The following is a 12,314-nucleotide window of genomic DNA, read 5'->3' as shown; positions in this document are numbered from 1 at the left end:
GCAGAAAAAAACATTGGAAATACCCAATGTTTTTTGTATTTTTTGTGGATGCTGTTGTTCATTAGTGCTGTGCTATGTGAATTTTGTATTACAAATGTGCATGTCTGACTGTTTAAGTGTCTGTAGTCTAAGACTATTCTGTATGAATGGTCTGGTTTCTCTACAGAAAACTCAGGGTTATTGCAGAGGCACAAGGTTCAATTACCCCCTGGTACTCAAGTTGTGTGAGGATTTCTCCCACCGGTACTTTAGACTCATGTTTCATGGGATACTGAGGTTGTATTTGTGGAGTGGATCTTATTGGAATAACGTGGTGGGGGAATCCCTATCCAACCACACATGGCTGCGGTACAGCACTGGTGCTTGCACCAATGCCCAATCTGTGGCATAAACTTATTTTACAGCGCCTGGAACAAGGACTGAGAAAGAAAGCAAAATGATATCTTCCTCTTGTGGGAGCATACGGACAAACTCAGGTGGCCAATCCTTTTCAGCCAATAGTATATCATAATTTAGTGTTAATCTTCTCCAGAAGATTACTTTAATGGTGCGTAATCTTCTCCAGAAGATTACTTTAATGGTGCGCTCAATCTGAATTCTCAATTTATAGACCCTGTCAGGAGGGGAGACGTGCCTGGCCACGGTTTCAAATTCAAGGAAGGTGTTAGTTGCAGTCACATCCAGAAGATTCTGGCGAACTATTGTGACTTCTGCCGTGCTGTCTAGCAGAGTCACTGCCCATGTCCTGTTCATCAGTAATGTTCTCAATATTTGTGGCATGTTTAGCCGAAATAGCTGCAACGTTTTCTGTTTAAATTGGAGTTCTTGTTGTGGAAGATTCTCTTTCTTTTTCACCGAAGACTCTGATGTGTGCTGCGGCTCCTTCTCAGTTTCACATATTTGTTTTGGTGGTCTGACTGTCCTCCCCTCTCACTTCGTTTGTACTGGGCGAGTATCAGTATACTAATATTGGTCAGGAGCTTTTTTCTCCATTTCTAAGGTTGTACCTTTTTGCTGGGGTCTCCGAATAGGGAGATTTTACTCTGGCTTCTTTTATCTTTATTCGATTTTTGTTTAGCATAGTGTTTTTTAGAGCCCTGTTGCTCTTGCTTAGTATTTTCCTTACTAGGGTTACTTTGTAGTTGTGGTTTAGTTGGACTAGCCTCCAGACTATCCCAACCTATACTTGCATAAGATTGGGAAATAATCTTTGGCAGCTTGCGCTCCTGTTGAGGAACATCCTGGAGCCGCTGGTGTATTGCCAAAGCTGCTGCTTTCTCTTTAATGTTACTTAAAATAATTGAGGGCACTGTTTCAAAGTTGTGCATCAACTTCATCCCTAAGTCTAGGGCTGGGGCTGCCCAGTGTTCATTCTGAATTTGTTTTAACACTTATGGAAGATTCAAAAGTGTCTGTGTACCATGCGTAGTGGTAAAACTGCAGCAAAGACTGTGCCCCAAGTGGCACAGTCCTCTAGGGAGGGAACCATCCCAAAAGGCAAGCTCATTGTGAGAATTCTCAGTTTATTTAGGGTCCCATATGGGGAAACACCGCTTCCAGCTGAGTTATTTTTTGTGCTATTCAAAACAGAACTCCTCGTTTGGTTGGTACTGTACCTATTATTGAATTGGCAGTTTGAGGATTTATCCCCGTAAAGTACAAATACTTTTTAAAAGCTGGAGCAACCCCTCTGGGGCAGCATTTAAGGGCCACATTACGAACTGTATTAAGCGGCTGTATATATCAACAAGATTTTTGTATAATGGATGTGGTGTGTATGTAGCCAATGCTGTCCATGTAGGTCCATCATTGCTTAAGGGACCTAATCTAACGTGTTGAATTACATTTCGGAGGGTGCCATTAAACCAATTTTGGTGTTCTTGGTAAGTTAGAGGTATCGCTGTATATGTGTGAAATGTATCTTGGTCTGTGTTCACTGCAGGAAAGGTGACCCGCGAGTAGAACAGTTCTGTTCTGTACAAATCGTGTTCCTCTACAACAAACGTAACATTCCCCACGCTCATTTGTTAGTCCATTAGCAAGTAGGTACTGTGTGACTGGCTGTCTACAGTTTTCTGTTATGTTTACTGCCATTTCAAAAGATAGAGATCAGACATTGGGAACACCAACGTGTAAATCCTTTTAAGGTTCAAGCCAGAACAACCTACAGCCTAAGAGATAGCTTGGGAGGATATTTTCCTAACACAATGGACGTCTCAGAACAACAGTAATTAAGGTGCCTTTAGCATGCGAGAGAGATACTCAGCAGATAAGTTAGATTAGTGCCTGACCATCATTGGTGGTGCCATGTTGTAGGACTCCTACCTTGGGAGTAAGACTGCTTGGTTTTGGGTGGCAGTACCACCACATGTGGGTGGCTGACTAGAAGCTGTCAGCCTAACCATTTTGAATGGCTAGCAGCGCCTCACCAAAACCTGGAAAGTAAAGGTGATTTGTGGCAGCCTAAATGCATGACACTCTGACCTCTCAAGGAAGTCGTGGTCGTTTTCTCTCAGTTACACAACGTCTCGCACATAAGAAGGCAAACAATGAGGTTCAGGATACGTTTTGATGCATTTAATGAAATCACAACATTCTACGATAAAAAAACATGAGCTGTGAAGGAGGATGAAACATAAGGGCAATGACCGTGACAATTAGAGAAAAACAGATGAACAGTCCCAACATCCTGAAATAAACGTGTGTAAGGATTCCTACCTACACACTATACTTCAACTATAGAGAATAGCTATGTTAGCCTTTCTGCCCATACCAGTCTTGTGGAAGGAGCCCTACCCTATACCGGAGAGACAGGAAAGGGTCCTGCCTGTTGGTCTGCTTGTCAATCCTCCCGGCTGGATGGAAATACAAGACAAGCCCATCAAAGTTGTGACAAAGGGGCACACAACATAAGATGGCTCCTCTGGCTGGAATGTCCCTCCTAACCTCTTTCAGCCTGTGTGGTGTTTTTACAACAAAACGTGCTGTGTTCTGAGAACAGGACTGACGTGATTGTGTGTCCATGACTTTGTACTCTTGTAGTGGAAGTACTTAATAAACTACTGTACATACATATAACAGCCTTGAGCAAAGCACAGAACGAAATATACACAAGGGGTAGATAAATGTAGAACACAAACAGAATGTATTTTCTCAGAACGGCTGCTGATAAAATGTAAAAGCAACAAGCTGAAAAGCTAGCTGTGGTAAAATATAATAAAATGAAAACAAGTGAATAAAATGTGCATGTAACTTAAAGGCACAGGCTATGGGCCTAAAGGCTAAGATATGGGTGCCAAATCCAGGAGTTAAAAGGCGAGCTCACGACAATCTTTCTCATGGAGATGTTGGATTGTTGAAAAAAAAACTGTCTGGAACATTGCCTGATCAATATAAATATCTGAAATTATGTTAGGAAGAAAAGCAGGATGCGATCTCAAAATGACAGTGACAGAACCATTCTTAGTTTTCCATCACAGTAATGCTTGTGACCTACTAATCCTCATTGCTGATGTCAGTGCTTTTAAGAACACAAGCGTTTAGGACAGGTGCTACAATTAGGCCTCAAGTATAGGTTTGAATGGAGGAGCCATCAATTAAGAGAGGACCAAATTAAGCTCCAATGGAGAAGGCTGTCTCCTAAAGGAGAAGTCTTTTTCAAGCTCTCTAAAAAGTCTTTTATAGTCGGGATTGTGAGAACATTATTTTCTGCAATGGCCACGATCGAGAATTGAAGGTCTGACTTGGAACTGTGTAAAAGATAAGGAACAATCACATCTTGACAGGAAATTGGCTCCTGGTGGTTAGGGAAGTATCATATAACATATCTTTTCCATTTGAATGCATAGGATTGTCCTGTGGATAAACTTGCTGTTTCCGATTAAATGTTTATGTAATCCTTAGGTAAACTTAGGTGACCATATTGTACATTGACCATATTTTACAACCTCACAAGACATGCTGCCAAACCCAAGGACTGCTCACTGGGGTGGAGAATTTTGCCATGCATCCTGGATAAAGAGTTCAGTTTGCAAGGCATCTTCTTATAGGGTTTCACAGAGAGGTGAAATAGTTCTGGAAGCCACCATTTTATTGGTCACTCTTGGGGTAATGAGAAACATCTTTGTATCGATCCACTTTAACCTCAAACACTAGTGAAATCAGTGGATGTACTGCCCGGTTTGACAAATTCCTTGTCAAATGTATGTGCCAAATTGCTTGAGGTTCCAGAGATAGTATATTGGTCTGGCGTGGTAACTCATTGTGGTTGTGATGTCTTTTTGGATCAACAAGCTGTTTGAGACAACAAGGGATAAAATGCCTTCAGTGCCTGACGGATGGCATTCAACTTCAAAACATTTATGTGGTGTAATTCTTGTTTCTTTTCCCACAGTCCTTAAAGATCCTGTGAGGGATGTGAAGACTGGGATGAGAAGGACGAAGAACAATGAAGATTACCAGTAAGTAATCAGGCCATTACCTCTATGTCCTTCATCCAAGTCATCACTTTTGAGGTATAAGCAAGCCAACAAGGCCTTTGACCTCAATATTTTGAAGTACCATGTGACCATACAAATATAGTTACCATCATTTCAGTAAACAGATTAAATATAATGCAACACATTTTGATTTACTTCAAATATAGTACCTGAACTAGAATCAATAACAACAAATTTCAAGAAAATTATTCCTTTACTGATTGCAAAACTCCTACATCAAAACGTTCACTCTCAGGAAGAACATTCTGCAATGGACGGTGTTTTAAAAATAATAGGTGGTGTCTTACCCTCACAGAAAAGGGTGATTTACTCCCTACTGATGTACGGAGCCAGGAATAGGCTGAAAGGGGCTGTGTTACACTTGAAAGGGTTCCTTTGAAGTCACCCCTTGAACAAACACATTTTGAAGTATAAGTACAAGTACAGGGGCTCCAACCCCATATTTTTAGAGCACTTTTAGAACTGGGACTGAACCTCTGTCAGAAGGACTGCTGCACTGCCCCACAGGACTTATCTGGACTGTTCTTCTGCTGTTGCCCTGCTGCTTGTGTCTTGCTGGGTAGCCTAAGGAACTCACTGGATTGCTTTTCTGCTGTTGCCCTGCTGCTCCCTGACTTTGTCATGCTAAGGTAGGGTGGTACTGGCAGGAGAGATCACCATTAGGACTGCCAGTTCTGCCGTACTGGTCTGCTTGCCCACTGCTGCCTGGATTCCCCCAAGTGCTTTCTTGGGAGCTCAGTGAATGGTGAGCGCTGGTTCTGCTCCAGTGACCAGCGTATAAAGAGTGCTTTATTTACCAGTGCCTTCCATTAGGGGCTTTCTTGCTGTTCTGTGGGCAAAGTCAGGACCATCAAGGACTGCCGCCTAGTACCTCTGCCGTGGTCCTGGCAAAAGACTGCTGTGTACAAGACTTCCTTTTCCTATCCTTGGCCGTCTCGCTGCAGGAACTGTTCCAGTGCATCAAGCCACGCTTTGCGCAGCACTAGCATAGTGCTTCAGCAGCTGACCGCGCAGGCTGTTAAGAAGAGGAACAACATGTGACAGAGCCACGCTGCCCTAGTAAAGCGTGCCAAGCACCTATAGAGAGACAAGCTCAATTGTGAAGGGCCACCTGGGCCTTCAACCGTTCACTTGGAGAATGGCTTGTGGACCCCACGCTAGACAGCCTTCAGTTTCTGACCTCCTGTAAAGGCCGAAAAACAGCAGGGAGTTTGGCAGTTTGCCGTCCTTTGGTTGCAGACCGGGTTGCCAAGACGATGGCTAGACCCACTTCCATCACATCGCTATGGTCATGGAAGGAGCTTTCAACATCTGGGACCCCTCCTCGGGGGTCCAACAGTCGCCGCACTACTTCCTGCAGAACAATGTACTGTGGACTGAAGTAGCCTTGTGAGTGGCTTGGGGGGTGGTTGCTTTCTTAAGTGCTCACCAAAAGAGACCCAAGGAAACCTCTAGTGGTACCGATGTGCATTCTTCCTTGGGGGACAAGCAGAACTACCATGGGAACGCCCAGGAACTCTGCGGTCACCCACTCTAGCCTTCAGGAGGGCCCAGGCACCAACCCAGACGGGACCCTTCCTCCCGCCATAAAGATATTCACTGTTGGGAGCCAGACAGGGGGCAGGTCCTCCTGATGGTGGGGGTGAATTTTTCATAGAATCTCCACGTTAGTGCCCTGACTCAACACAACTGGAGAAAGCATTATGTTCTCAGTATGCGTGGTGAGCATTTATGTATTGGTGGAGAAACCTAGTAGCGTGTATGTACGCCTAACACAACTGATACATTTCATGCCTCATTGATATTATCGTGTATACTTTTGTGATGCCGCCCTATCAGAGTACTAGGGCCTAGAACAAATATTGCTTCATATGCATACACCATTTTGTCTATGATTTATATGTATAAGAAACCTATTTATTTTTTCCAGTGTGAAGTCTAGTTTTTGTGGTGTATTATTGTGTGTCACTGGTTTGGGTGTGTTGCCAAAACGCTTTATACATGCCCTCTGTGGATAAGCCTGAATGCTCTGCGCCAAGCTACCAGCGGGTGAGCACAGGTTATCTTTGATGTGTAACTGACTTGGCCCCACTAGAGTGGTGGGTTCTGCCTAGCCCACCCAAAACCCTATTTCTAACATCTCTTTTCTGTTTCAGATGGGGGCAGTGGAACAATTACTTTCTTCTCTAATCAATCAAGTCACAGAATTTTTTCTTTTAGAGCTAATTCCTTCTCTAGAGATCAAGGGTATTGTGCAGGAATGATCCTGAACCCTCTGAGAGAAAGTTGAATTCTACACAATAAAATTGTTCCACAATTTTCAACACCCATACATCCGTAACGGGTCCTTTCTAATTTTCCTGAAAATTATGTATCCTTCCTCCCGCTTGCCAAGGCTGACCATTTTTTCCTGGAACCAGCACAGTCAGAAGCACGGATCTTTGTTATTCTCACCCTGACTTTGCCTCTTAGGATATTTCTGAGAGAATGACTTAGATTATTCTCTTTCCAAGTAGTTTCCTATATGGCTGATAAAAAGGTCCTTTGTTTTTTGCAAGAAGATGATCAGTCAGGGTGTTATGTTACACATGTTATACTTAATATCGATTGCTAAGTTTTGAATGTAATTATTTGGACAGTTGCTGCTGTGCATTTCTTGGAATTGGTCGCTGAGGGACGTCGATGCTGACTTTGTAGTTTTTTGGTAATACATTTTCAAAAACCACTTCTTGTTTGGAATCGCCTTCATTTCACAAAATATGAATTGGCAACGAGGGACTGAAGTCAGCATCTGAGAACCCACTACCATGTTTCAGTGGATTGTTTTTTTACTTATTTTGATTTATCTATTTGGTGAAAGCCTTTGAAAAGGATTTGTTTCCTTCATCATCTCCAAAGAGTTTACTGGCTCTGTTTTGGCATTTCAAGATTACATTTATGTTCCATTTTCCCGATGGAGGGGGGGTGGGGTCAGAAAACTCCTTGACCCCCTGGGGAGCGACCCTTGCCCAAGGGGTCGCTCCCCTCATTCCAGTTTCCCTTAAAAATACATCCCTGGTGTCTAGTGGGCATTTCAAAAGCCGGGTTGCTTTACAATGCTGCTTTTTAAATGCTCTGAGAGACTTCAAAGGGAAGGAAATTCCTTTCCTTCCCTTTGAAGCCTCTCAGGACCCCATCACATGATCGGAAGAGAAATGCTTTGCATTTCTCTTCCGATGGGGAAGATGCCTCTGATGAGGTCAGCGCGCATTTGCACGCTGACGTCATCAGATGTCACTGGTGGGGGTCAGGGGTGGAAGGGGAAGGGCTTCCCCTTCCATCCCTGCCTTGGGTGGGGGGAATCCCACAGAGGGAGCGCTAGCGCTTCCTCTGAGCTCAGTGCGGAGGACGTAATGGTTACGTCCTCAGCACATGAGCACTGTGCCGCAGGACGTAACCATTACGTCCGCGGCACAGAACCGGTTAAGGGCATGTCCACCCAGATCTCATTTAAGGCGTGCAAACCATGAAAAGACAAAAAATAAAAATGGTTTAATTTAATTTGGATCTGGATTTTATAAAAGACACTGTGACGCGCGCAACTATTGAGGTAGAAGGTTTATTTTCTATTGGCATTGAAGGCGCAGTGATACACACACCAAAAGAATAAGTAGGTAAAGAATTTGTTTTTATTTCAAGTTTAAAGTATTGTATTTTACAGTCTTTGCCAGAGGCATATAATTTATCATTTTTAGCATTGCAGGAGGATCATGTATTTCGACAACAGTATTAGAGGTCTAGTAAGTGTTTTTGCACTGGGTATGAATGTTTTTCATACATTGCACTATTTCTAATTATCCTATTATTTATGCATATGTGTGTATATTGTGCAAAATGTTTACACTTAGTTTATCCGCAGTGATTATACGTTAATCTTTTGCTGTCATATTATTCAACCTTCAATTTTGCAGTTGCAAGGAATTAATTCTTCATAATAATGCAAACTGCAAATCTGCCGGTTGCCTTTCCACCAGAACCTGGGGCCCCCAAAGTCAAGTGGCAATAATGATATAGATCTTTCAACAGTTACTCGATAGCCATTGATGGAGTGGGCTTCTCGGCAGCAAGAAAGACGGCTATATCGTACAACTGTTTAAGGGTCCAGTGTCAAAGAATTTTCGATCCTCAGCCACAGCTAAGTTCCCCATCATCTGACCAGTAAGACGAGTTCACTGAAGTTGGAAAGAATCCTAGAAAATCACCTTAAGGAGGACCCAAGTGTTTCTGTAGAAAGACACATATGTCACATGAAAACAACAAGAACATAAAACAATGGTCAATTATCTAGCAGAATTGAGGATATTAGCTCCCTCATGTGAATTTGTAGGGCCTCTGAAGCAATACTTAAAAGATCAAATTGCGGTAAATTAGTGTGACAGGAAAGTCCAAGAAAGAATTTTAGCTGAAACGCTAGAAATAGCCAGAGGTAGTGAGAGGTCTGTCTTAACATATAAAGAATTGAGTAAATCAAAAATGTCTCCATCAGAAAGTGTAAACGCGATTTCATATAAAACTAACCCCACATCAAGCAGTAAATCGGAGTTTAAAAAATGTGATAAGAATATAACATGTGAATATGTGTTGATACTTCATAAAGGAAAAATTATGTTTTTTTTCTATTTGTTTACTCTCTCTCTGGAGGTCAGAGCTCTTTGGTATACCTCCTAACAGTTGAAACTATAACTGAGCTCCTGTCTCAAATATACTGAGCCTTGATCTGATTGGTTATGTTTTTAAGTAGCCTCAAGTGATGGTGGCCATTGTAATAGCACCTGGAGAAATGAATATCTTTTCCTGCCTATTCAGCAAAGCCCAGAACTAAAGGCTGTAGTGGGCTTGGTGAAACAATTAGACTGTGCAGCTACCATCTGAATATTCAATTGTACTTCTCCTCTCAACAAGACATCATGAAAAGTAGTAATATCACCTACAGGAAATGCATCTGTAGGTGGGCATAAAAGATGAAAGGCATTCCAAGGGTAAAATCCCTCCATAGAGGCGAAAAAAAGAGGGTCATTTCCTCACAGATCTGTAAACGCTGAACAAAGTTGGAAAAAATGTACCTTGAGAAAAACCACAAAACGTGGTCTGAGAACGACCGAGATGTCCTGAGATACTGCAAGAACAAAAATAGAGACTTTAAGGTAAACCGCCAGTGCAGGGCATGATCGGAGGTGTATGTTTCAGCATGGTGCACTTTTGAAATGACAGACACCCTTTCCTTTACTCTCTCAGAGGAAGGCTGAAATGTCAGGTGCTAAAGGAACAGTTCTTTTTAATTAATTCACAAAATAGTGGTGGTGATGCTCTCTGGTTCGCACATCCCAAACACAAGAACAGTATATTAAGGGAAACTGTAATATTCAAACATGCACAATGTCCACTAGGTGCCGTCCTGGTGTTCACACCCAACCACTAAGGGTGTAATTTGCCAGACTGGAGAATCTCCAAGTGAGGCTAGTTTTCGGAAGTTACCAGGGCACACCGCAGAAGTGCAAAATGTCTTGTGCTATATATGACGAGTACATAAAGTTTTGAACACATATTGGTGCTGATTTATGATTTATTCTTCACAAGAAACGAAGATTCCAATATATGATCTACAGCCTCCAATATGTGTTCAAAACTTTATGAATTCATTCAAGACAGAAAAAAAAAAAAATCAGTAAAAGCCACCCTGTTTTACATTAAAGAGGGCACCTAATTTCTATGAGAACACTGAAGTGTCCACCTCTAACTGAAGAATTTGCAATACTACATTCTAGGAAGAAGTGCCTGGTGTACTTGCATACAGGTGAGAACATTCAATATTCATGACTATCAGCAAGAATACTACAGCACAGATGTATATTTGGTTCATCAACTGTGCCTGTATCCAGTGCACCTGCAAATCCAGTGCACTGCAAGCGCTGCAGATGTTGCGGAATCATTGTCAGCTCAGGAGACTCTATACAATGAGAGGGGAGAGTATATTCATCCCCACGCATAGCAATGGGATGCATTGTATCCTCTAACACCGTATTATTAAACTCTAAGATCATCTGCAAAACACTTCATATCAATACACCCTAAACAGTGGATGGAGATGAAACTTGAAGAGTCCATGGGAATATAATGGCTATTTTTTAAACCATGCAACAACTTTCACTATCCAGTACACATCTGAATCCCCATGCATTGCCATGGCAGCCCAATGCCATAAAGTCATTTAATCCTTACATTGCTGTTTGGACCAGACATATCACAGCATGTCACTTTGCCATGTAAATTTGTAATTGTACTCTACACTTTTAGTCTAATATTTAGAAGAGATCTATTTCTGTAGCTGTAAGTCTGTTGAGGCACTTCAGTGATTCCCATTTCTGAGCACCTGAACTACAAACACAGAGTTTCATCAACCCTACAATTTCAAAATGGTTTCGTGTCCACAGCTACTTGACTTGTGCCTCTCCAGGCTTGAAGCAACCTCCAGTAACAGAACTGAGGAAAACAGCACTACACAATCTCAAATGAAGACTCAATTAGAAAAAAACATTTTAAAATGGTCTTCAAATCCTCTCCCATTCCCTGTCTATTTTGTATATTGTCTCTACTTTTTAGCTGCAACAATTGCAAATCAGTTCTCTTGAATACTGGGTGTATATAGATGTTTGTCACATGTCTTTGAAGTTTGTAACTTAACTTCATTTCCTTCTAAACGCTTTGCACAAAAAGCTTAAAAGGCTCCAGGGGGCTGTATTGGTTAACAAAATGTACACATTTAAATCAATCAGTTAGTAATGGACACCTTGACATTTCGTGGAAACCACCTTACCTTGACATTCATTGTAAAGTTCCTGTACACTGTACAGGCACCATACAGGAAGACGTCCCCGTCATTAGTGATGCATCCATCAACATAACCATTGGCATTTAGGTAAGCACACATAGCCTCAGCTTCACCAGCCGCTTGCACCCATGGGACACCCAGACACTCCAGCAAGCACAGACACTATAGAAGAAGAGGCGAGGAAAAGCACAGCAATTAGAGTGAACAGTGATGCATCTGAAAATGAGGCTAAATAATCATATAATAGAAAAATACACAGCATCCTACAATATTAGTGTTTGGAACACAAAATAGTACAATCAATTGAATCACAATTAAAATTATATCTTACAGACACACACACCACTTTGAAGTAATCCGCTGATGTTAACAGGAAGTTGCTAAGACAGTGTCACAATAAATACGTGTTTCGGACTGCAAATATCTAGCATCATAATAGGTTCGAAAAAAGTGTCACAAAAATGATATTAAGACCAGGCAAAAAAGAGAATAAAACAAAAGGGTATAAGGGAGACAACGAAAAATGAGAAAGTAGTCTTTTCATCATCTTCCCTGCTATGAGTGCTCTGCGGGATGCCTGGTGCAAACATACATACCCTGTCAAAATGAGTGTTTCCACTTGATAGTTCACCCTTCACAAAGAAAACTCAAAAGGCCCACAATTTCTTCTCAAAGGGTTACATCCTCTTACCCATCTAATTCAGTCTGCATTTGGAGCCCCTCATTGTCTGTCTGACCAAATATAGGGGTAATTTAAACCTTGGCGGGTTTAACTTACCCACCGCTCTGGCAATGCATTTATTATGAAATTGGAAGGCACTCAGAGAGAGTGTGAGAGTGACATGCTGAGTTTGAGACTGAGTGCGAGGATGCAATAGATGCTGTATGATGTAAGAATGAGGGAGGCCAAGAGATCTAAGAAAGATTATATTCTAACCCACGTTTTC

General features: G+C 41.9%; 1 protein-coding gene across 1 annotated transcript in view; it reads right to left on the bottom strand.

The window, feature by feature from the left end:
* The window catches only part of GEN1 (GEN1 Holliday junction 5' flap endonuclease), a 172,255-nt gene that overhangs the window by 102,961 nt on the left and 56,980 nt on the right, over positions 1-12,314 (bottom strand). The window contains exon 4 of the mRNA XM_069235973.1: positions 11,353-11,529. Coding sequence (XP_069092074.1) covers positions 11,353-11,529 — 177 coding nt within the window. The remainder of the gene's footprint in view (positions 1-11,352; positions 11,530-12,314) is intronic.

Source organism: Pleurodeles waltl, chromosome 5 (assembly GCF_031143425.1).
Source record: "Pleurodeles waltl isolate 20211129_DDA chromosome 5, aPleWal1.hap1.20221129, whole genome shotgun sequence".
In the NCBI taxonomy this organism is placed as follows: Eukaryota; Metazoa; Chordata; class Amphibia; order Caudata; family Salamandridae; genus Pleurodeles; species Pleurodeles waltl.
The sequence above is the reverse complement of the archived record's forward strand: the minus strand, read 5'-3'. Positions and strand labels throughout refer to the sequence as shown.